The 26063-nt window shown below is 36.7% G+C and overlaps 1 protein-coding gene across 5 annotated transcripts in view; it reads right to left on the bottom strand.

Annotated features, from left to right (window-relative positions):
* FRMD3 (FERM domain containing 3) overlaps positions 1-26063 on the bottom strand; it is a 149356-nt gene that overhangs the window by 21131 nt on the left and 102162 nt on the right. For all 5 annotated transcript variants that reach the window (XM_068666857.1, XM_068666858.1, XM_068666861.1 and 2 more), the window contains 7 exons: positions 17346-17433; positions 15737-15825; positions 12701-12764; positions 11597-11685; positions 7929-8003; positions 7295-7363; positions 3532-3653 (listed from right to left, as the gene is read on the bottom strand). In XM_068666857.1, the coding sequence (XP_068522958.1) occupies positions 3532-3653; positions 7295-7363; positions 7929-8003; positions 11597-11685; positions 12701-12764; positions 15737-15825; positions 17346-17433 (596 nt within the window). The remainder of the gene's footprint in view (positions 1-3531; positions 3654-7294; positions 7364-7928; positions 8004-11596; positions 11686-12700; positions 12765-15736; positions 15826-17345; positions 17434-26063) is intronic.

Raw genomic sequence — 26063 nt, forward strand, 5'->3', positions numbered from 1 at the left:
TTTATCACGTCTTCAGAAAACACTCCTCAAATTTATGAACCTGTTTGCTTTTGTTATTCCGGACTTCTATTTCTAACAGTTACAGCCTTTTTTCCTGTCTTCTTCGAGATTAACTTAACACTGTTATAGATGTGTCTGTGAATGGCTGGGGAAGAATGTTTTAATTACTCGTGAAGCGTCAAATAAGAAAGCTGGTTGTGTTTGATGTCTGGGAGTTTCAGAACAACTGATAACAACTAGTGACTGTTATGGGATACTGTGTGGATCTTTGGTATCTGGCCAGGGGGCCAAGAGATTTAGAGGAAGGAAAAAGAAGCTGAAGGACGGCTGGGAGACAAGACCTGCAGAAAGTGTTCTATAAACTTGAAATTGTGCCGAGTGAGTACAAAGGTGAGAGGAAGACTATGAGCCTTCAGCATGAAAGACCCCTAGAGACCTCCAGAGGAGACTGATGCACATGCTCCAGTAGGAAGGAGTGGACCCCGGAAGCTAATTATAATAATCTATTTTTTTGAGAAGTAGTAATGAATATGTATTAGTCTAGGAGCATAAAAATCAGCTGCTTGATGTAACTGGTGTGCGTCCTGGTGGAGCGGAGACTCCCAGTGCACCCAGCGCTGTTTGCTTACCTCCATCCCTTTATATTCTTTTAATAAATCCTATTTTTTTATTTAATCCTAATTTGAATCCTAAGCCATTTATAACAAGCAACAAGACATCAACAGACAAGCTCAAGATATTTTTGCTGCCAGTTTAACAAATGCCTGTTTACAAAACCTCTTACGTAAGTGCTAACTGCTAAAAAAAAAACAAACTACCATAATGGTGTTGCAGACATCTAGTATCCTCCTTCCCACAGAGAGCAGTTGTTGATGACCATTCTTTAATGAGCATACACTTTCTTATATGTCAGCAAATCCACTGGACAATTTGGGATTTTTGGAGAACAGTTTCCCTTCAGCATGACAGACAGCGTAGATTTGTAAAGTTGACATTTCATAAGGAAGGATGGCTGGGTTATAGTTGCTTTTTAATATTTGGTTGCATCGTCATCGTGTTTTGTTTTTTTTTTTCCTCCCATCTGAAAGGATTATCCTAAGGATAACAAGGCAGGTTGCTCACAATCCCCTACAGACTCTGTTGGCATCATTTCTGAGTAACTTGTTCCCTAGCAACATCAGAGTAATTGACACCAAATCTTCCCTCTTACCCAGCAGTTACTGTTAGTTCAGCTTCATACCTTCAGACACAGCCAACTCAGAATTAATCTCTCCAGCAATTTAAGGAGCAGAGATGCTTATTCAAGAGAGCAATTAAAAAGGGTAACACCACAATCATTGTATTTTTGGCCATGCAATTTGCTCATAATATGTGAAGCTGATATAAAACTAAGAACAAACAAGTTTTGTTCAGTTAAAAGAGGAAACTGTACACTGCCCTGAGTCTGCCCAAGGCATGCTCTGGTGACAGTGCTCTTGTCAGCCTTGCCAATGAGTTGCCTGGCCCTTCCTATGCAGCACAGTGCAATGCCGTGTCAAGGTCTCTGCCATCAGCAGCTGGAACATCACACACATGTGGCCACACCTTACAGAAGTGCGTGCATGGGTGCTGGAAGCTACATGAGCCAACCCACACAGCCCAGAGAGAGCAGACCTGCCCTGCAGCCACCTCTGGCATGGCTGCACTGTGCTCAGCAGCATTTACAGGCACTTCGGAAAGCACCCCCAGACTGTCTGCCCCAACCTCAGGCCCCAACATCTAGAGAGATACCAAGGCTGTTTTACATGTGTAGCACCCTAATAAAGTCTGCCAGCGTGGTTCAGTCAGTCCCAGGACCAGCTGCCTTCCCCTCCCCTGCTGACAAACTTTTGCTCCTGCCCTTGCCTTGAAAAAGCACTTTGACTGGTCCTCCCTGATGAGCCTCTTAAAGGTTGAGCCAGCAAGAGCTGGGGCTCTGTACAGTTAGGGGTTGGCTTTTTATTATTATTAATATTTTAAGTCCTTGTGTCAGCTCACTCTGAGGTGATTAGTGCTGGTGCAAGGGAGAAGATTGGAAACTAGAGCAGAAGGATGCATGAGTGCACGTGGGGAGGTTGGAGAAGGTTGCAGCATCAGTGTCCGAGCTGCAAGATCAGCTTAAACTGCAGTTTGAACAACATACTCAAGCTCACTGCAAGGTAATACCATACAAGAGCTAAGCACTGTTACTTAGCAGCTGGTGGTATTTAGCTGTACATACATAACATGTTCAACAGAAAATTCAACAACAAATATTTGTATTGAATTGTAGAAGAACAATCTGCTCACATAAAAGGAAACATGACTTTCCAATTTATGTAATCTATGTATTTGAAGCATAGCTGCACTCCCTGGTGAGTATACAGCAATGATTAGTCAGCAGTTTCCAGAAATGGATTTCACTGTTTAAGGTTGTAAGTATAGCACAAACATCAAGCTGTTATTACTCTTCAGTGGTGGGAAATGCTTAGCAGGAACACAGTAGCTTGATACTTGGCTTCCAAAAAGTGAATTTTCACAAGATACAGGTATGTCAGAGCATAGGTAAATAAGTAACTGTTAAAATTAACTACCTGTCATCAGCTCTTACTAATAATAATTATAATCCAAGTACACAGACAATTAATTCATCCTATTCTTACAGCATTTTGGTGATGAAACTCCAAAGAATGAACAGAACAGGATGTCACATATGACTACTATGAAATGAAACTCAGAACATACGCCCATGGAAATAAATTCACTTGCAAAACACTCAGTTATTCTGTTTCCCAAGAACTGACCATAATAAAGCAGCAGTAAAGATTATATTTCCCAAGGTCTGAAATGATTCAATTATTATATCTCAAGTAAGAACCACTGGTAGATTTTTAGTTAGTTGTCTTCCTTTTTTTTTGTTATGGACAGTGCAATTATCCTCACTTAAACTGGCTAAGATGTTCATACCGTTATTTGTAATGAGTGCATTTCCGAAAGATAGATTCAACATTCAACGTGATTTTTAAAATATCATGGAATTAACACTTGGAAATCACTATTGTACAAAATGCATTTGAACTGATCATCAGATAACATCCTTTTTTATCCATAGAATTAAATTAGTAGATATTTTTTCCAAGCATTAGAACAGAAATTAGTAAATATAAAAGGGAACGAAAATGAACACTGTATCTAGCAATAAACTACAGTTATTGGTTAGTAAAACGGTCCTATATTGAGATTATTTATTTTCTTTTAAGTTCCTTTCACTTCACAATCACAAAAAGGACTTTAGAAACAGAAACTGAATAGCATGAATTTTCCTCACAATGTACTTTGCATGAGGCTTGTGCACAGTTCTTTGAGCTGGAGATCATTTCTCAGTGTGATGTACAGAGCCTCAATTATGTACTCCTAGCGGAAATTATTATTTTTTTTCCATATCTCTGAGTCAGCAACACACCTTTATATTTTTCCCATGTATTTTCTAATACATAATGTTAGCATTTGCCAGGAATCAGGTAAGTGACTCACCTTCATCTAAAGGAACCTCTTCCTCCTCACATGGAGAGGGAAGGAGAGGCTGCAGAGGTTCCATATTAATTATGAGTTGCTTGTTCAGAGAGGGAGAGCTGCGACTCTGGGTAATGCTGGTTCTAAAAGAACAGGGAAAACAGGATCAATTTATTCACATGGAAACAACTAGTTTCATATAAACACATCTCACCTCGGAATCATTTTACATAAATTATGATAGGCCCTGAGCTCTGCATCCTGCTTTCAGCAATGTTATGTTGCACCCTTGGCCAATAAAAAACTTTTCAATATCTGAAGCATAAGAGAAGGCTTTGTGCTGATGGACCTCCTTTTATGAAGCCTGGCTCCTTCTCATCTCGTGTAGTATTGCAGTGTGTTGCTCCTCTCCACACCACACAGCAGACATGAGTACTTGGCCTCAAGGAGAGGGAAGGGAGGGAGGATATAAATCATTTTGCTGATGTTATTCCATTGCCTCTGGGACTGGTTGAAGGATTTGTTACAGCTTGAGCACTGCAGACTAAAGAGTAAAGCTGGAACTCTATCCCTGTAGTTAACAGATAAACATAGCTTTCATTTTCACATGCCCCAGACTTTGTCTCTACAGCATGCCTCCAGGTGCTCAGGCTCGTTTTCTTTCTTGTCTTACTTGCCTCTAACAGGCTTTCCTGGTAGCAGGTGTTGAACTTTCTCAGGAAAGTGTAAGGAATGTTGTTGAATTGCTTCAGTCACACGGCTAACTAGCCTAAAATCATATTACTGAGAAAGTAAAATGGCTGTTAAGAATAAATTATCTATCTAGGGCTTACATGACACAGGCCTGGAACAAGAACACTGCAATAAATCTGAACCATTACATTTAAAAATACTTATTTCTGACAAAAACAAAAGGAAAGAGGATTCTCCTTGACTTCAAATGGTATATAGCTTTGCCTTCACTATAGTGTAGGAATACTGCTTATGTTGTGTTCTCTTCATCTATCTTCAGTTTTCCCCAAATTAGGCTCTGTCCTAAAATGACAGTGGGAAAAAAAAAAAAAAAAGGCAGCAGACCCAGAAACAGCACTGAAGTTCCACAGAATACATTCCAGGTTTGCACAGACAACTTAAAATCACACACACTGATACACACACTGAGTAAAACACCTTCTGCAAGTCAAAAGAAGGGACTGAGTGTTGCTGAGGGTTTACGTAAACTGAGGACATAGCTGTCCAGCTCTAAGTCACTTTACATGTCGGTAAATACTCTGAAGATAAACAAGCTTTCTTGCTCAATTGCCATAATTGCTCATTAACATATATCCAAAGCAATATATGTCCTCATTTGCATTATGTGAGCAGTCACTAACAATTATTTAGTTTAAATTCTCACTATCCAGAGAAATCTTCCACTGACATGGCTGTAATTACTACAAGCTTATTGTGCGGCCCCTATCAAGCAATTCCCAGAATGGGAGTTGTGCCTCCTAACACCATAAGACTCCTACTCATTTACAGGGATCCCTCCTTCAAGCATGCTTTGGAAGCAAAATAAATTAAATCACTCAGTATATATTTTTCAGAATAATTTCCCACTGCATTAATGTTGTATGAGTACACACTCCAGCAGGTTTTCAGTCTATAGTTATTTAAATGTAGTATGTGAACACAACAACATTGTGCAGGAACCACCTAAGAGCTATTTCTCTCTCAACACAGCCATGGTGCAACTGATCTGACTTTTTGGGGAGGAATTGTGAGACTAAATATATTTTAATTTATACCTTCAACCATACCATTTCCTCTAAATATTTGCAACTGAAAAAGCTACTGTTTTCAGGCTCCAGATCCTCTTTCAGAGTCTAACTTGTTTCTAAAGCCTGATTATATAATACATACATTTGAGCTGAAGCTCTGCTATATCTTTTGCTTACTCCTATGCCTTTTGCATATCTATTAGGACAGGCTATATCCCACTGCCTCCCATTTCAAAATCTGCATTATAAAAACACTTGACATCAGTAGACTTTTTCTTGGTCAATTTAAAAATCTGAATTTGGAGTTACCATAACATTGTAAATGCAAGCATTTTTAAGAAGGTTAATCATAAAAAATAAGTTTTCCTATTTATGAGTGCTAAATCTGTGTGTCATTGTTCTATAAACTTACTCCACCTCTGATACGTTTCTTTACAGGCAGTGGGAGTTTAAATAACATGCCCTTCAAATATTGAGAGCAAATTTAAATATATGTTAAAAATATTTTTCCTTAAAAATCCCTTTTTATCCTATAAAAAAGAGAATCGTTATCAAAAGTAAGTGATAAGATACTTCTTTTCTGTGTAACTAATTTAATTTATAATGTGTTTGCACGTCCAAGCATTCTACCCTGTCTCAGTGATGGACCTATATTCTGCCTTCTATGTTCCCAGTTAACACTTCCTAAGACCATTGCTTTCACCATTTTTAAATGTAACTTTCAAAAACATGTACAAAACTATCCTTGCATGTATTTACTATTAATTCCATAGCAGGGCTGGACAAAGTATTTATATTTTCTGCAAATATATTCCTACGCTTTAGTAAAGACATTCTACTTTTCTCTCAAATGTAGGTGGAATAACCATACCCAATTAAAAATAAAAAGTCTCCCTACTCCCTGACCAAAACCAAACCAAACCAAAAACAAAAACCAACAATAACACTAGGGATATAGCTGCAGAATATTAAGAAAATTAAGTAACTATTAAGAAGATTTATATAGCTTTACAATCTCTTTTCTCAGGTGACAAGCAACAGGACACAAGGAAAAGGTCTCAAGTTGCACCAGTGGAGATTTATACTGGACATCAGGAAGAATTTCTTCACGAAGGGTGTGGTCAAACATTGAAAGGGGCTGCCTAGGGAAGTGGTGGAGGTATTTAAGAAATCCATAGAGGTATTTAAGAAATACGTACATGTGGCACTAGGGGACATGCGATGGGAGCAACTAGGTCAGGCTGATGGTTGGACTTCATGACCTTTTCCAAGTTTTTTTCCAAGCTAGATGATTCTATGATTCTGATTTTCTTGCTGGCCTCTTTCTCCTCTTCTGAATGACTCTGCTAGCTTTAATTAGGCCTTAACCAATTTTCACTTTCAGCATGAGTGATAAAATCTAGAAAGTATTAATTTGCTTAAAGTCCAGATGCTAATTTTCAAGGCCAGGCTTTAAGCAACCTGGTCTAGTGGCAGGTGTCCCTGTCCACAGCAGAGGGGTTGGAATTACGTGATCTTTAAGATCCTTTCAAACCCAAACTGTTCTGTGATTCTGTGTGATTATTTTTGACTAGTCAAATCTTTTTTCTTTTTTTTTTTTTTTCTTAAATTCTTGCATTTTCATCTGATTGGGTTATGGAGAAGCTATCAAGTATACATCTAAATATACCCATCTTCATAAACAAAATAGAATCCTTCAAAACTGGGCAAGAACTAAGAAGGAAATGAAAATTCACTCCTCTGTCACAATCATGTGACAACATCCTATGTCATAATATACTTATCTGACTGAGTGATTAAAACTAGGTTTGAAGCATCAGGAATTAACTTCTCTTCCCTATGGGACAATACACTGTTGTCAAAATTTTGTAACACTGGTAAAACACATTTCCCAAGGCTCCCATGCCTCAGTGTGGAGGTTCAGGATGACAGTTGTCACATCTCAAAGAGGAAAGAGAATTTCTCTTTAGAGCACAATAATCCTCTTTTGTCCTTAAATTTTAATATTGAATATAATGACATACCTGTGAACTTCAGGAGGTTCCCTCTGGATTTTAGAGCTTGCTTCAACAACCTCTTTGGCTACTTTTCCACTGCATTAAGACATAAATCATATATTCAAGCAAACATATAGTAAGATGAGATCATTACATGCCAAGCACTATACATACATCAGCAATTAAGTTATTAAAAAAAAAAAAAAAAAAGAGAGGCTGGGGAGAGGCACAAAAAAAATCCTGTATAGTTGATACATAATGTCACAGAGTTAAAATTCTGCTGACCAATTAACTGCAAAGCTACTGAAGAAAAACCAGCCTATTACAGTGGAATGGAAGGTGTTACTAAGACCATCCCACTACTACAACCCTTTCCCAGAGTTGCCTAGTGACAGGGAAAGTCAATCTCTACATAAACCAAGCATACTTTATAGAAACTACACCAAAAGAGGGACCCTGTTATGGTGGAACTGCTCTTTGACAGAAGTCTGCATTAACTTTATTTTATAAAAAGACATTAAAGAGACAAGAAAAAGTATTTTGAATCTTGACCTGGACCAGGTTTGAACAGGTCCTCAGGAAGAAAAAGCCTTCGATTTTCCACAAGTATTAACTGAAATTTTCTCTTACTTTTTGAAATGGTTTACCAGGAAGTACTCACCTATAACGAAATCTACTGCCTTTAAAAAATATTTTGCTGCTGGACATGGTCTTGATCTGACTGGATTTTGCATACCTTGATGAAAAAGAAAAACGGCTGTCGCATTTTCAGCACAGAAGAAACAGGATATGAAAAAATGAACAAAGCCACTTACAAGCTGTGTAAATTATATATCACAAAGTAATACTCGATAATTTGGCTAACTTTTTTTAGGCCTACCTACAAATTTGAATATAATCTGACACCTAAAACAATTCAGACAGTGCACAATGTCTGAACAGAGAACAAGTGATCACCTTGATAGGAAAGCATGACAATGAAATGCAGATACTTGCAACATCTCCAGGGACTTTCATTCTTAGGATAAAGGAAAGACTAGTAAGCCAACAGCCCTGGGGACATGTTTAGCCTAGAGGGGGACAAAATGGCTATTCCTACTTTCCCACTAGTAAAACACATGAAGAATACAGAAGCAGTAATATTTGTTTTCAACAGCACTTGCATTTCTGGTAACCCTATGCAGTCAATTTCTCAGTAGCATGCATTGTGCCATACCACTTCTCCCTAACTACAGAGTATACAGCAACCTTTTACCACAACAGAGTTCGACCTACACAGATCATGGAACAGACTTGTGATTTCCATGGCACACTGTCACTTCAAAATGGCAAACTGATTTTATATGTAGTCTCTCAATCTCAGACCCTAGTAGAAAATATTCTGTGATTTATAACTAGTTGAAAATAATCAAAACAGTTAACTTGAAGCCTGGATTGAATAAGGATTAAAGCTCCATCTTCCAAATGAATAAAGACACATTTTTCACCAAGAGATCATGATCTTATCTTAAATTTCAAGTCTCAAGTTGTTCTAAGTAGAGGAGAGGCCCAAATCTAATTAAGGCAGAGTGTTATTATCATGAATTACTTGCAGAACTTGGCGATATTTGTTCTAATCAGAATATGTTGTTGGTGTTATAGAGAACATAAAGAGATAATGGGGCTGTAATACAGACACTAAAATATCTAATGTTAAGTAACTAACAATCACAATATACTGTTCAGTTTCTCTGTATAAACTGTATAAACACTTTTTCCATTTGAAAACTACTATCTTAAGTCCATCTTCAACTTTTCTTTGGTTTCTGTTCCATGCTTGGATGGTTGGCATTATTTTTCTGCACTATGCATTAACTATTAATTGTTAATCATTTCCCAGTCAATCAGCCTGCCCGCTGAATATCAACACTAGTCTTTACTGAATTAATCCTCTTCTAAGACCCACCAAAAATCAAACAGGCAAGCAGGATTTTAAGTAACCATACTGAAGAAATAATTCCATAATAGTGCCCTGGAGACATTTGGGAAGCAGAAGAATGAGACATTCTGCTGGGTTTGTATGTCAAGGTTTTGATATCCCAAGATACTGCAGGGGATGGCCACTGTGAGAACAGTCCAGGGGCTGCCACCATGCTGGAGAGACTCACTCCCAGCTGGCTCCAAAAGAGACCCACTCCTTCTTCTGTGCTACTGTATTTAAGAAAAGGTGAAAAAACACTGTACACCAGTTGTGAGGAAAAAAATGCAAGAGAAACAATCCCGTAGTCACCAAGGTCAGTGAAGAAGGACTGGGAGGAGATGCTCCAGATGCTGGAGCAGATTCCCGCACAGCTCATGGAGAGAACGGTGGTGGAGCAGACATCCAGACTGCCACACAGGGAGGATCCCTCCTGCTGGAGTAGTTGATCTTTCATGGTGAAGGAGGCTGCAGGCCATGGAGAGTTCATGCATAAGCATGTTCCTGCCAGGAGCTTGGTGCTCTCCTGTGGAGAGCAGTCTGTGGAGAGGAGTCCAAAAAGGAACAGTTTTTTTGGAAGGAGCCACAAACCATAGCAGGCCCACACTAGAGAAGTCTATTCCTGAAGGATTGCACCCCACACAGAGGATCCATGCTGGAACAGTTATTGATGAACTGCAGCCTGTGGGGAGTCACCCATATTGGAGCTATGGGTAGAGGATGGGAGGAACCCCACACTGCAGCAGGGGAAAAATGTGACAAGGAGGAGCAGTGAGGAACTGTGTACATGACCATAACCCCCATTCCCTATCCCTACTGCATGGCTCAGCACGGAAAAGAGGTAGAAGAGTCAGGAAAGAAGGAGTGAAGTTGAGCCTGGACAGGAGGTGTAGTAGGTGATTCTAGATTTCTCTTTGTGTCTTACCACCCTACTCTGTTTTTAATGGCAATAAATTAATTTAATTTTTCCAACATTGTCTGTTTTGCTCATGACAGTAATCGGTAAGTAATCTCTCTGTCTTTATCCCAATCCATGAACTTTTTCATCTTATTTTTTCCTGCCCTCCTGTGTATAGAGAGTGAGAGACAGGCTGGGTGCGCATCTGGAAGCCAGTAAAGGTCAAACCCAATACAATCATATATTTGTGACCAAAACACAAACAATTCATACTACAACCATTCAACAGTAAGAGCAGAGAGATAGTATTCCTATGAGTCCCCCTCAAACATTTACTTTGAGCACAAATTCCTTTCTTCTAAGTGTGAATTGCTTTTTATTCCCCACACTTAGTTGTAGTAATATAAAATAAAATTTACCAAACAACATACGTTACTTTCCTACTTACATGTACCTTCAAGGCAAAACATTCTCTGATATTTTTTTTGTTATTAATGCAGTCTCAAACATAGTAGGTGTTAACATGGAGAAGAATTAGCAGCTGTATTGTAGCACCTCATATTTCCTGTTTTTTTTTCACTGAACATATTAATTGAATAGGTTATAATGATATGGTAATGTATCCATTAAAATGAAAGAAGGAATCTTCTTCAAAATAAAGCATGTCACTAACATCCATGTTAGAAGACACATTCATCCTTCTCAGTTATAATTTACTTTTACATCAGCCCCCTTGTGTTGCTATGCACCTACAGAGAAACATTTTTTAATTTTTTTAATTTATTTTTTTTTAATGAAATATGCAAGATGCTGTGGGGACAGACTGAGTAGCAAAAAAAGTTACGTGCCTAATGGGAAGCGTTAATAAACAAGGAGAAATATCTAACAAGGTCAGCTGACGGCTGAAAGAATGCATAAAGGCTTTTTAATGAGGAATTATAGCCAGGATCTTTTTGACAGAACATAATCTCATTAATTTACAAGCAATTTTTTATATATTAAAAAATAATCACAGCTGACATCTTTATATTTTTAAAACTCACTGCAGTTAATTTTTATTTGATCAACTCTTACTAAGCTTTGGATTTCAGTGGTAGAATACCACCACCTGGCAAAAGAGCTCAGGGAATTAAATATATCAGATTACTTCCTCCTTTCTCAAAGCATTCAGCAGCAGGTCTAACAGTAACAAGTACGTTCCCAAAGTGCAGTACCATGTCCATCCAACATTACACCACAGAGTCACAGAAACAGTGGGAAAAAAATTGCTTATTCACTCCCGTAACCCCTCTACATCTTTCTGTTATTAAACATTTTATTCTTGAAATGAAATAATATTGCCTATTAACTTGCATATTTTCTGTTCATATTTTGAATTCTGCAAATGAAATGGAACATTTCATATTGAACAATCTTCTACCAATATGCACATTCCTTTACTTCTAGTATACATAATGACTTTGGGATTACATACTTGTAAAAAGCCTGGTTCTCCACTCCACACTTCCAAAGATGCTTGCAGGCTGCTGGTGTTGAGGTATGGAACGTCAGCACAGCCTTTTTCTAAGTGTGGGGAAAAGAAGGCAAATAAAAGTAACAGAAGTATTGAATTCTGAAGGATCAAAGTAGCCATAGCTGCTGGTAATCATTAATAGCCAGATACACTGAAGGTCAAGTTTTCCCTGTGTACCTTCCATCTATAGTTCACCCACAGAAATAAAAATCCTATATAGCTGATAATCAAACTGCTTGGGCAACAGTTTCATAAATATAATGTGATTCTTTCAGGGGGGTAGAGAAGAGCAGCATACAAGTGGCTTCTAGGATAAATCTGTACCAAGTGCCTTCTAGCCAAAACCAAAGAAGCAAAGGTCTCTATTTTCAATATTTCTTGTTGCTGCATTGCTTACCATCCATTTTCCCCTATCACTATGTCCTACCATCAAATCTTGCTTGCACTCACATAGACCCTGCTACCTCGGACACTATTTCCTTCCTCCATTTTCCATTCCTCACCTAGATTGCAATCCAAAACCATAATCTTGGGTTATTTCACTCTGCCCTAGGGGATGTACTGCTAGCATTTTGTAGGCAAAATCTCTAGAATTCTAATGATAACAGTCCAAAGACTCCTAACTGACCAGGACCAACTGCAGACAATTTAGGTGAGCAAGATTTGAGAAAGTGATCATAATTAAACAAAAATATCACACTCTTATCCAGAAATCAATGCCTAGTAAAGTTTTAATTCATACAGAGATGCTGCTCATACCTAGTGTAGAGTGGGTAGGTACAGCTTTTTTTTAAATCCATTAAAATCTGACAACATAGATATCAAAACCATGAGCAATCAACACCTCACTGCATGCAGGTTAAGTGAGAAACATCTCAACACCTTGCGAATTCGACATTCTTTTGACATAGGCAATATTCACATTCCCTTGTACTCCGTATTTTAATTACAATACGAAGTGTAGCTATCACCCATTTAGAATTCTATATTTGGTTTTAAAATGGTGTTATGTTTACACTGACTCTAAATCAAGTACAGAATTTCTGTAAAAATATTAAACCTGACCTCTTTCTGAGCTCCAAACACATAAAAAGTCTTCCCTTCAAACTTCAGTTTATAGACATCACACCTAAAAAGAGAAAAATAATTTAAGTATAGGAACAAGAGACAGAACTTGAGTTAAGAAAAGTAACTTGCATGCAGATTTCACTGATTCACAAACATCAAGCAGGCTCCCAAGTGACAAAGAAAATCAATAAAAGTCTTACAACCTTTAACATAAAAACATGTAATATTCTAATTTCCTTTACAGCAGAGAAAATAAGCCCAGAGCATTTGTTTCACATCCCTTTTCAAAAATAGATAAATTAATTAATAGTAATAAAAAAAAGTCATTTTAGCAGCTGGAAAAAGAAGAGGAAGTTAAAAGTACATAGAAGTCTATGCTTACACTTTTATTATACTTTCCATATACTTTTATATACCGTATTCTTAAAATTTTGGAATATATTAACTGATTAAAACTGAGATAAAAGTAATACTCTTAGCATGCATATGCTGCATAAAATGTATACAATGCTTTGGATGCAGGAACATTTTATCACCAATGTCATCTATATCCTTATTTCTGTGTGGTTTCATATTGCACATCTTGGAAACTGACTCTTACAGCCAGAACAGAACAGGAAGAAAAGGAAAAGGTTTCACAACACTTATTACTAGGTCTTGAGAGTTTCACACCCATGCCAGAATTTAACCCAGCTTCATAGTAAAATCTACATACGGAACAATGCTACACCATATTAAGACAGTACAGTATCCCTGCTTAAACTGTAATAGAAATTTTGTCATTACCACAGCTGAAATAGAGACACCATAGTTTCTCATAAATTTCTCTGAAGACTCTGGATGACAGACCGTTGAAATGGGAAAGATTCTTGAGGTAAGGAGGATCATATTCCCTAAAATTTCTAATATTTAACATTAGCAACAAAAATGTCTAATTCCAGTAGAAGGACAGAAAGGTGAAAAAAGAAGAACTTTTTAAAGTAAGGGGGGAAAAAAATACTGATTGGCTGATTGCTTTTCTTGATAAACCAATTTGAGGTAAGTTTTTGTTCTGGTATATAATGAAGTGTGAAGAAAGTTGCTTGGAGTGAAGTTATATTATTCAAAATATTATTATATTATTCAAAAATGGGTTTGGGAGACAGGTTACAAAGATGCAAGAACTTTCTACAGAGATCACTGGAATTCTGAATCAAAAAAAAATATATATTCAGAAAATAAAAGAAGTTTTAGAAACAACAATAAGACAAAAAATCTTTAAAGTAAACCAAGAATCCAAAACCTCTTTGTTTGGTTGATCCAATGCACAAAAACAATACATTATCAATACATTATACTGATAATAATTTACATAACTTTTTTTTTTTTTTTTTTTAATGCAACCCGAACTAAAATGTATAGAAAGTTTTGCTGCTTTTTTTTTATTGTGCTGGTTAATGAAAACACCTTTTGGTATGTCAATCATAATTAATGCCTTTCTTAATGAATATCTAACTCACTGGTCCTCAAAATCTCTTGAGATTCTGTGGGGCAGGATCAGTAAAACCTGAAGACAAGAAAATCTCAAATATGAATTTGGATTTTTATTGAGTGGTGCAAATTTCATCTAATATCAGTGAAAGCTACTCAGATCTAGAAATGAAAGGAGCACTACACTGCACCCAGATAAATCTCAGATTGACCTTTCAGTAGCTAGCGTTAACACTGAGACAATGTAATGACTTTTCATGTATCACTATTTCATTTTGTGTCTTGTTTATGTGCCAACAGTCTACATGAATACATAGAGATCCCCAAAAGGTCACCTTATCCTTGAGTGGAAACGTCAAAAAAACAAAGCACTGTGAAACTCAGCTCCTGTGGTAGACACATGCTTGGCAAGAGATATCCTGTCCTTCCTCCACCATGACATTAGAGTTGTGTGGATGTTACACCAAAAGCACAGACCACTTAAGCACTGTTACTAGGGCAACCTGATATTACCCCTTGGGAAACTACAATATGAATACAGGATCACAAATGCATGATACTTGACAAACATCCCCAGAGCTCCACAGGGAAGCAAGCAGTATAGGCAGGACTACACTGACTTTATACCTTTGTACCTAATTTCAGGTTAGTCACCTCTTAGGAAGGTTTCTATGGGCAGAAAAGAGTCCTTGACTACATAATAACTGCCTCACCATTTCTTCACTTCCTGCTCACCTCCTTCCCACAAGAAGGGCAAGGAGGACTTCTTTATAGCTGCTGTTGAGGCCCATTTAGCAGCAGCACTGAAGCGAGATTTATTGATGTCTGAGCATGCCTGTGTACAATCTGCACACTGTTGATGGCATGGACATCTCCTGTCGCACTACCTGTGGGAGCTCAATTTTACCTCTTCCTTATACATGGCTGAGGCTGGTCAACTAGGTCAAATGTTTTAAAGGAAAAAGGAGAAATAGGAAAAGAGAAGAAAGAAAGAGAAGGTAAAAGAAAGAAAGAGAGAATAAGAGAAAAAAGAAGAGGAAGAGACAGATAGACAAAGAGGAATTACCTAAGTATCCACTCCTTAAAAAATAGGCTGAAAAATAAAAATTCAACAGGTGTTATCACCACATCCTCTGCTTATAAAATACATTGTTTTTGAGTTGGAGGAAGCTAGCTGAATGAGGAAATGGTAATATTTCCAAGAGTCAAATAAAAATGCAGGTAGACTCTTGGAAACTTCTCTAGACATAGCTGTCAATAAGCTTCACTAATGATTTAAAGCAGAGTTGAAAAATCATCTTTTTCATTTTAGCATTTGTACATTATGTTGACTAATGCACCCTGTGGAATAATTTTCATTGTAGGAAGAACAAAATCAAATTATTATTATTATTATACTTGTTATCTAAGGTGCTCTAAAACAGAAACACAATGGGGCAAAAGAAGGAAAATTCACATGCTTCACCTTAAAGAAACCAAATACTGGTGAAGATACTGTGAAGAAGGAATGCCATAGGAGAAAAGACTCTTGTATGTTAATCTAGTTTAACTTTACATGCTTACCATTTTAACAAATGAATTCGTTTATTCCCCTGAAAAACTACAAATCCTGCAGCTGTAAATCCTAGAAACGTAGTCGTCCCTGTTGAGTCCTTGGAAGAGAAAAAAGAAACATAATTTTCCCCTTATCCAGTGAGGTATTGGTATTCCTTACTGACAGCATAAGCTGTAATTATATTATAGGCTATCTGTACTTTATTTTCCTTTTCAGAATGAATTTTCTTCCAAACTGTATACTTACAAAGAACAAAGATTTCTAAAAACCAAAAGTACTATAAGCCTCATTTATTTCTAGGCATGTCACTGATCAACAGAATCTTATGCTTTGTCTGTATCTACTTGTAGCTCATGGCAACAAAGAATCCCTAGGTATACTTACTAATTTTGTTGAAACCATATTTCTTTGTATGCCCTGTTCTTACTGTGCTGACTAACTACAAACCAGGGATTCACATCAGCTTCAACACTGATATTTTTAAGATGGTTCCTTTGTGAGATTTCTAATGTGAAAGTACATTTAACAGACAGCATTTACTACAATAATCAAGTAACTCTTGAGTATGAACCAGAACATCTGGTGGTATTTGCCTTTAAATTAGGAAATATCTTTTTTTTATTTTTTATTTTTTTTTTAACTTTTAGTTCCATAATTAAAGTTCTGGCTCAAATTCTTTGAGCAAAGAATCTGGTGAGTTTATTATTAACTAATAAATTATTATTTTTTTTTAATATTATAATTATAGATAATAATTATTATTATTAATCTTGTCTTTCCCAAGTTCCAGACCGTCACCTTGTTAATCTGCTTTATTGTGCCTTATGTTCCATCAAGAAAACAAGAATGAAAAAAAATAGTGATTTTTATTGAGAAACAGCAGAAGGACTGGAAGGAGCACCTTTTGAGGGGCCAGGGAAACACTGGACAGCACTGCACACTTCTACTGTTCCACCAAATTAGATAGCATACAAACTGGAGTAAAATTCAAAATTAACATTAAAAACTAACAGACTGCAGAGTATGCAGATAAAACCAAGCAACTAAAAATACTGAAGGGATAAACTGATCTGGTAACTAAAACCACTTTCTTTCAGAGAACCACAAAACTGTCAAGTAGAGGAATATGCAAACATACATGTATATCTGGTTCTCCTCTTTGTACACTTAGTTTGCTATTATTCCTAAAATTTGCATATTTTGATGGTGTTTGAAATATTAATCTACCAAGGTCTAAGAGTTTGTTACATCTTCTTCTAAGAATAACACTAAATCCCGAAAATCTTGGCAAATACAAAGTATTTAATACCTAGTGCATTTAATGAAATCTTTGCAGTAAATGGTAAGAAACTACCAAGTAAATCTAGTATAACTATCAAAGCTTCTAGCATGACAGTCTACTATATTGTTCTGTGATAGTCTGACTCCTCTGAAGAGACTTTTTCTTTGGTGCACAGATCTCAATGTTCTTCTATGGCTTAAATGTAATGAGTGGTACTAGGGCAAGTTGGCAAGTTCTTTTCTAACTGACTGGATTTAAAATAAATAAATAAATAAATAATCAACTCTTTTTTTTTATTTTTATTATTATTAAATGTTAATAAAAGGAACAGTTACCTTGCAAGGATGAGGATCAACACCATAAGTTTCCAAAGAATGTGCTTTCAAGAGCAAGTTAAATTCAGCAACAGCTGGGCTTTGACCTCTAAAATTACAAAAGAAACAGTAGTTTGACAACATGAAGTTTATAAGATAAAGACAGGAGACTTTTAGCATGATTTTTGCAACTAACTGCCCAATGCCCTATCTTTTCAGGTAAATTCCAACTTTTTTCTTCCTTACTTCTGGGATACTGGCATGCTATGCTGTTAACCAGAGTTACCTAATATCCTGCAAGTATTTGTTGTCTTTTGATAGATAAGCACAATACCCTGAATATGAAATAAAACTCGGCATCTTTTTTTCCACAATCTCTTACTCCCGAACTCATTTAAAAGGATTGTCCAGATTAACAAACATTCCTTCCAGCAAAGGGCATAAACACAGCAATCATATTACAGTCTACTCAGATGCATGCCTAATTATAGCAGTGCCTGTTACCATCATGATAGTTTAGAATCTGTCAGCATTTCCATTATATGCCCCTATTTTTAGGGTGTCTATAATCAACCGTGAATATAAACTAAAGCCTGAAACATGGCACGTAAGCCTTGGAGTAAGTTTTATTATTTCATTTTAGCTCCTCTAACTCATGTTACCGTAAGTCCTAACATAGACTTGCAATGCCTGTTTGTCTGTGAACTTATTATTTTGACATTTGTACAACTAGAGAACATGATTTTGATTGATACACAGTTTTGTGACAAGCACTGCTTAGGACTTTCAGAAAGCCAGACTTCATAAATGTTTCACATGCACATTATCCAAAAAATGAGGCATAGACAAGTTTTCAAGGAACACAATAATGGTCATACTTCTATTATGCACCTCCATTTTGACATCCTGTCTCACTCTGTGACCAGTGTCAGCCAGCAGTAGGCGTTAAAATAATGTTCAGTGCAATGATATGGAATACTTTTCCTGTATTACTGCCAGTAGCTAGAAACCAAAAAATACTAGCATACAAGTTTCAGTACCCAAAGTTCATCTGAACTCTGAAGATGATGTCCAGCGTTCTTGTGGATGTCAAATCCTGTTTTGAACCTACCATGTTGATGCCCTGTGGCAATATCAGTGTCAATAACCTTTTCCGTTACAAAGTTTTAACTCATGGTCATTTGTACTCCACTGCCCTTCATCTCCCATTCAATTCCCTTACAATTCTTTGGTTTTTTCATCATGGCTTTTGGTCCTTCTTGCTACTATACTACTTGCATTTCAATCAAGATCATATACTGTTGACAGTGTTTAGCTTTTAAATGCTCTCAGCACTTTCCAAAGGAAATGTATATCCAAGTGGAACAAAATTAAAAAATAAATAAATAAAAATAAATAAAATAAAAATAAAAACTATACACATTTACACAGCTAAATATTTAAGGAGAATACAGCATGAAAGCAACAAACAAAGCCAAACTTTTTTTTGTCCAATCAACATTTTGAAGTATCTTCTAGACTGTTTCTGTCACTTTTCAATACTATTAAATAACTATGTTCTCATTGAACAAGTTTGTTCCATTTACCTACAAACTGCACAGAATGGACAAAATTAACTAAATTAACATAAATTACTTAAATTGCTTATGTTGCATAGTGAAAAGTCAAACAAATATAAGATGATTTCATGATTTCAACCCAATACACCATGCTGGAGCAGTTTGCTCCTGATGGATGGCCCATGGTACCGACCCACATAGGAGAAGTTCTTGGTGCCTGTGGGCAGCCCCCACAGGCTCAGTTCAGGAAAGATGGCATCCTGTGGGAGGGACCACACGTGGAGCAGGGACAGAGAGGAGCAGTGGATACAAAGTGCTATAGACTGACCACAGCCCCCATTCCCCTTTCCTCTGCACCACTTGGGGGGAGGAGGTAGAAAAGGGTGGATGGGGGGGAAAGTGTTTTTAGTTTGCTTTTAGTTTCTCACTGTTCTAGTCTGCTAGTCATATGCCATAAATTACATCAATCTCCCTACAGTGAGTCTGTCTTGCCTGTGACGGTTAATCATGGGCAAACAAATGATCTTCCTGTTCTTATCTCAACCCCTGGGCCCTCTTCTATTGTATTTTCTCCCCATCATGCTGAGCAGGGGGAATGAGACAGCAATGTGGTGGAGTTCAGCTAGGGTGAAAACACCACATTTTGTAGTTAGTTCTCCCAGGAAATTCAGCTCTTTAAGTGCAGTCAGTCCTTTCAACCTCATGTTGAGTGGCTCAACTTAGATGTGTATCTGGCATTAAACTGGAGATGTATCCCCTTTGCATATGTTGCAATCATACTGGTACCCAGCTGTAGAGTGACAAATATTTTGAGCAGGACCAGTAACACATTACAAAGAAATGTTTCTGTATAACAAAGCAATAATAAAATAGGAATCTCTGAAATTAGATCTCCACAGCTATTAGCTATGAATTAATGATTTGTGCTAGGAATCAGTAAATCTAAGTTCCTAATAAAAGTTTAATCAAGCAAAGACTTTAATAAGAATGAGAAGTCTGCACAGGCTTTATTTTTTCTTCACACGAGGAGTTCACACTAGAGGATGTACAAGCTTTGTTTATTCCCCAAAGGGCCTCCAACCCTGAAGCATTTCAAAGGCCAGGAAGCCCAACAGGGAATACTTTCAGGGTGTGCCATGGCAATGATCTGCTTGCTTTGCTGGCTGCCCACACTGATTCTAGGATTTTCTCTCCTTCATACCTTTCCTTTGAGTTATCTGTTACCCAATACCACAAGACTGCATTAATTCCTTACAATAAACAGAAGCCTGTATAGCAATAACAGCAAAGCAAAAAGCACTTTCAATGTCATTCTCTGTAACTTATACTGGAATGACATCAGTCAAGTCATTTCATTCATGTTATGTGATTTCTCTCACTGATTTATGAAGTGCTTAGAGACACTACTATTAATATACTACTACTGATATGAATAAAAAACATAACTGTTGTCCACCCTTTTGCTTCATCTCTGTGTTGATCGAAGTTACAAGCTGCAGAATACAATAGCAGCACAAGACTTCAGCATGCCCCATGTAGGAATCATTTCAGGATATTTATGATCTGTAGGGTATTTAAAAGTAATTAATTCAAAGAACATAAGAAATTATGTAACGACCTGACCTCTAGAAATATTCACCTCCATTCAAACCAGGGAGAAGCAGAAGTCATAAACTTTATACAATAGGCTCTATCTCCATCAGATATACTTTTCTGGCCCTAGAATATTCACTGCAGCCTCAGGAGAGGCAACAATGACTATTTAAAGGGGGATGCACATCTATGAAGTACTGTCCTTTACATCCCAGTTCTTGTACATGGTATCCTTCAGCAGAATATGGTTAACTGGATTTCTTTTAAAGCTTTAAAGTATTTTACTTAAAAGCATTAACAAACGTACTTACATCATATACTGATTTCAGAACTACAACCACATGGCTAAGGTTTTGTTGTTGTTTCTTTAAATCTTTTTAAGGGTAGTTGAGACTCCAATAGATATACAATTACAGGGCTAAAAATCTTGAGTAGTTTTCCTCTGAGGTCAGGAGACTTTAGCAGACTTTAGAGATGTTTTAAATACACTCAGGTAATATTTTTAGTCATAATAATGGTGCTAAGGAGGACTAAGTAATACTTTGTCTATTAGTCCTTAGTCAAATACAATGATCAGAGTTTCTGCTGTGCTGTACATAATAGCACAATTGTGATGATAATTTCAGAGAAAAGCACTAAATGAAGACTAACAAATGCAAATGCTTTTTAGGCTCAGGTTCAACTTGTCAGAACAGCAATACAAGGCTTTGTACATTTCCAGTGTGATGGCATTGCACTTAGAGCTGCCCTGTCTACAGGCACCTGTAGAGAGAAAAATATTTAATGCAGGTCTACATATGTAAAGAGAGATTATTAATTAGTTGAAGTGCTCAAATGGTGCTAGAACTTAGAAAACCTAACTAGAAAATTATGGAATACCCAAATACCAATTTGAATTTGTATTACAAAAAGTTAGAGAAGAAGCAAAAATATAAATAATTGCATTAAAGCAATAATCAACTTCTTTTACTGAGACTATTCAATGTTTATTGTTTAACTGTACACATTGAACACTGTAATAACATGTGCCCCTTACTTAACGCTTTCTGTCACAACATTTCTAATTATTTTTGTGGCTTCAAACATCAGGCTGAGGCAATATCTCCAAAGTTTGTGTTTAGGTATTTATTTGTATTTCAACTTCAACAGCTGATGCAGTGACACAAAGACCTTTAAGCCTATTCAACCTCACAAATTTATAGAACAGATACAATCTTTTTTTATTTATAATTAAATTAAAACCTATTCCCATGATACAGAGACATCTACTGAGATATGCTGCTAATAACACTGTAGATGCATCCTGGTAGTTTCGGATATACCTAACCCCTAGAGCTTTCTCCCAGATAAATAAGTGGTGGGGAAGAAGGAAAAAGGCAGATGCTGATGAAGAAATCTCTACATTAAAGGAGATTTCAGCTGACGAAGAAATCCTTACATTATGAAAATTCATATAGACGTGAATTCAGAAGTACGCTAAATACAGGACCTGAAACAAAACCTCACCATGAAACTGACAAGAACTAGCTTGGTAAAGAAAACAACTACATTAGTTGATTGCAATTATGATGGCTACTTCCAGGGGGAAAGAAAAATAAAAAATAAAAAATAAAAAAATAATAAAAGAAGAAGAAAAAGAAATACACACTCAAATACATACACAAAAAAAAAAAAAAAAAAAAAAAAAAAAAAAAAATCAGTGTTAATACAATTAAAAAAAAAAAAGTAAAATTTTTCAATTAAAAGTAAATTATCCCTTCTACTGAATCCTTCTTGGAACTCTCATTAAAAGAAAAATCACATGTATTGATTCTTTTTCTTTTTAGTTTTTCATTGTAGCAAACAGGAGAGGAGGGAAGCAAAAGCTGTCTGTTTAGTCTGTGAAGTTACCTTCCTGTACATTACTTCTGTGACTGCACCTTCCATAAAAATCTTGTTCAGGTAAAGTTACTGTATGACGGAAATCTGCTGGAAATGCTCTCTATGCCACTCAAAAGGCCAACCCCAAGAAAGAGCAGCTCACCCCTATTATTTTCCATGAAGTGCATCCAGAATTATAGGTACTGCTTGGTTAATTTTATTTGGTTTTAAACAAATTGTGGTAAGAAAAAAAAATTGTTTCTGAAGAACAAAGCTTAGAGGAACGCAGCACACACAACAATCAGGGAAAGGGCCAGGTGGTGAAGGAAACATGTTATTCACAACTTCTAATCAATACACACTGTAGCCATCTCTCTAATTCAATCAAATTAATATTGCTAAGAAGAATTATGGAATGGCAGAATACAACAGGAAAATATAGCAGAACAAGAACAACTTTTTCCACCCATTAAAGCAAACACAGTAGCACGTTAATACCAGATTGTTAAGTTAAAAAGAATTAAACAATTTTGGAGTGGTACGTGACAACTTACAGCCGGATGGATAAATATAAATGCCTACACTAGGAAACAAAAAATAAGCCAGCACAGACTATCAATTCTGAAATGAAGAGGACATTCAGCATGGCCCAGGGTTGCAATGTAGGTGTAAACTCCATAAACACATCCTCCTTCTCACCTCTGCAAAGTCCTTGGTGTACTTTGCATAGATGAGAACTACAAAGACTTTGGCTCCTCAAGCCTGGAAGTCACCTGTTGGTGCTGTAGCTCAACAGGTGCTCTTTTGCTAACTCCTCCCTCTCCATGTGAATGGCAACAGATGCTAGGACCCCAGCCAACTGGCTTCTGCCTCCTGTGGCAGAAGCTTGCAGGTTTTGGAGCATAATGTATGTCATTCTGATTGAATTCCCTTCCAGAGTATGATACCATTGGATATCAATGTGATTAGGGTGGTATAAGAAGCTAAAAGTGTAGATGAGTGTGGTGCTAGCTCTAAATGCATAAAAGCAGATAATATGTACATTTAATTGTAAGAAGCTCTTAAATGGTATAAAAGATCCAGCTTATTTCAGGCTTACTAAATGGGAATTCGGTTTTAGCATTTTTTAATGCACTGAATAGCATGCAAGAAGTTGCTTTAATCTTGGATCAAATAATATTAACAACCACAAAGGGAAACACTTTCTAGAAACCCTTTCCAAGCCTTCCAGGATAGGCTTTCAGAATATACTCATGATAGTAACATTTGTAGTTATGCTTGCCAGTGGCTCCACTGACAGCTCCCAGAAGAGGTGGAAAACCACATCATCACAGATGACTGGGAAACCCTGTACTCCTGTTGACACCAGAATGTGAGCACCTGTAGTATCTGATGATGTGGTGAAGGGAATAAGGAGTTAGAGTTAGGAGTTAGGGTCAAGCTAAAAAGGCTCAAATCACCATTGCATAGTTACAGTGTAGAATATGTAGATATAATATGCCTTTCAAATTAGATTTAAACAACACTGCTCATTTAAGTTGGATCAAAGACAAACTACTCTGGTTTTTAAGAAAATGCCACACTTTAGCTTGGAAGTTTAATTTTCTGTTCAGATAATTAATAACAGAACATGGCAGTGATTTCACACCCTCAGAGGAAACTTTCCCTTCTCCCAAAAGACTTTCTCCCACATTCAACTTTTTCAAAATCTGGAGTATTTGATATATACAACAGAGAGAACAGCCAATCAACAGAACTCAATTCCCTTGAGCCTTTATCCACACCAGCCACCCAGAGCAATGTTAAATTACTTTATCATATAAAATCAGCCCGAGAAACACACATTTGAATTGGTCATGTAATTCCATAATTTGATGGGCAAAGTTAATGTTTACTTAGGGCTTTCAGATAAATTAATGACTGTTTACATAATACAGTCATATAAATTACATGGTTTATATTTCATATCAGAAATAGGAAAAAATGAATCATTAGTTTTCAGGTAGGATACAAAAAAAAATCTTTAGTTTCAACCAAGTACTTTCATTGCATGTCTTCCAAATAAAAAAGAGGGTGGGGAAAAAAAAAATAATCTTAGTAGTCCTTGTCCTTGCACTTGATGAAATAACCTTTCACTTATCTTCCCTCACGATCAGGATTTCATGATTCTACCTAACCTCACTTGATGGGTTAGCTTTTTTGTGGTTTTGTTCCCTCCCCTGCTCCGCCAAATCTATACTGTATTCTTCAATATACTTTTGTTAAACTGGTGACCAGAAATAAAAATAATCTACATCTATATACAATGAGCACAGTAGCATACATTTAATATATTTGATAGCACCAAAATATTTGAGAACTGCACATGTGATTTGCACATGTGATGTGCACATTTCCTCAGAAGTCAAGCAAAAACTAAAAGTAATTTTTAACCGTGATTGTTTTCACTGATGTTATTTACAACGCAGCCTTATGAATACTTGCACTTGTCTAAATGAAAGAGATAAGGGACATAAAAATTAGCAAACTGGGGATGTACGTTATCATTCATTTCACTTGAAGAAGAAAGTATACCAGAATATACTCACAGAATATCTAGATTTTTATGGCCCAAATCTCTTCCAGTCTGTTAAGAGTGATGGGTAAACAGAAATGCAAGTAGCTATGAGTTCAATAGCTATGCTCTGTTTTATTTATACCCATACACATAACATTCAAATCAACTTTGACTTCATTTAAGAACAAGCCTCAAGTCACGTTAATTCCTAATGCATCCTCACACAATATAAGGTGTGAAGTTGTAAGACCATTATCTCTCCTTCTCTCAGCAGTATGCCATCTTTCAAAAGAGGTCCTTCTTGGAATGACAGGAAAATGAGAATATGAAATCACAGCAAGTGTGTTGCCCAATCACTGGTAAGGTTCAATTAGGTTATTCCTGTACCTCTTCCTTTCACTATGAGGGAAGAATAACTAATCAAAATCCACAAGACAATTAATCACAGCACAATGAAGCTGTCATACGTTTGTCTGTCTGTCACATTTATAATTTTTGTAATCAGATGCAGAAGAAGGTCATAGGAAAGGCTACATTTTGCTAAAATCCAGTGATGTTTTCACGGGCAAGCAGAATGAGAAATAGGAGCACCATGTCATACATCTGTTTCAACTAGTAAGAACAAGACTTCTGAATGACACAAAGTGAGTCACTAAGTCACCAGCAACTGTCAAGAATACCCTATCACTGCTTCCCAGACATTCCCCTTAGTGTTCTTGTGTCTTTCAGAAGGCAAATTCTTCCATTATGCTGTAGAACTGAAGATGTCCCCTGTTAATAGTCTCTGAGGATGACAATGCTGACAGGATTAAGTCAAGAACTGTCCTCTTCCAAGCCATATGGCTTTGATTACACAGGAACCTGCTGCAAGGAACAGATGCTGTGATCTTTACCTGTTTACATATGTGAAGAAAATGAAGAAACAGATTCACCTGCAGTGCTGATACTCAGAATTAACTCTCTTGAATTTAGCCAAAGGACAGTTAGACTAAAATGGCTCTCAGTCTCTTCTGCTATCATAGTAGCTAACATGTGACTCAAACGTCTTTTTTTTTTTTTTTTTTTTTAAAAAAAAAAAAGGCCTGGGAACCGTTATCAGCATTTTAACAATACTCACTGAGAAGCAAAAATATTAATACTTATCAGAAAAATTCTGCTTGCTGAATGCAG

The sequence above is a fragment of the Anas acuta genome, chromosome Z (assembly GCF_963932015.1).
Source record: "Anas acuta chromosome Z, bAnaAcu1.1, whole genome shotgun sequence".
Lineage (NCBI taxonomy): Eukaryota > Metazoa > Chordata > Aves > Anseriformes > Anatidae > Anas > Anas acuta.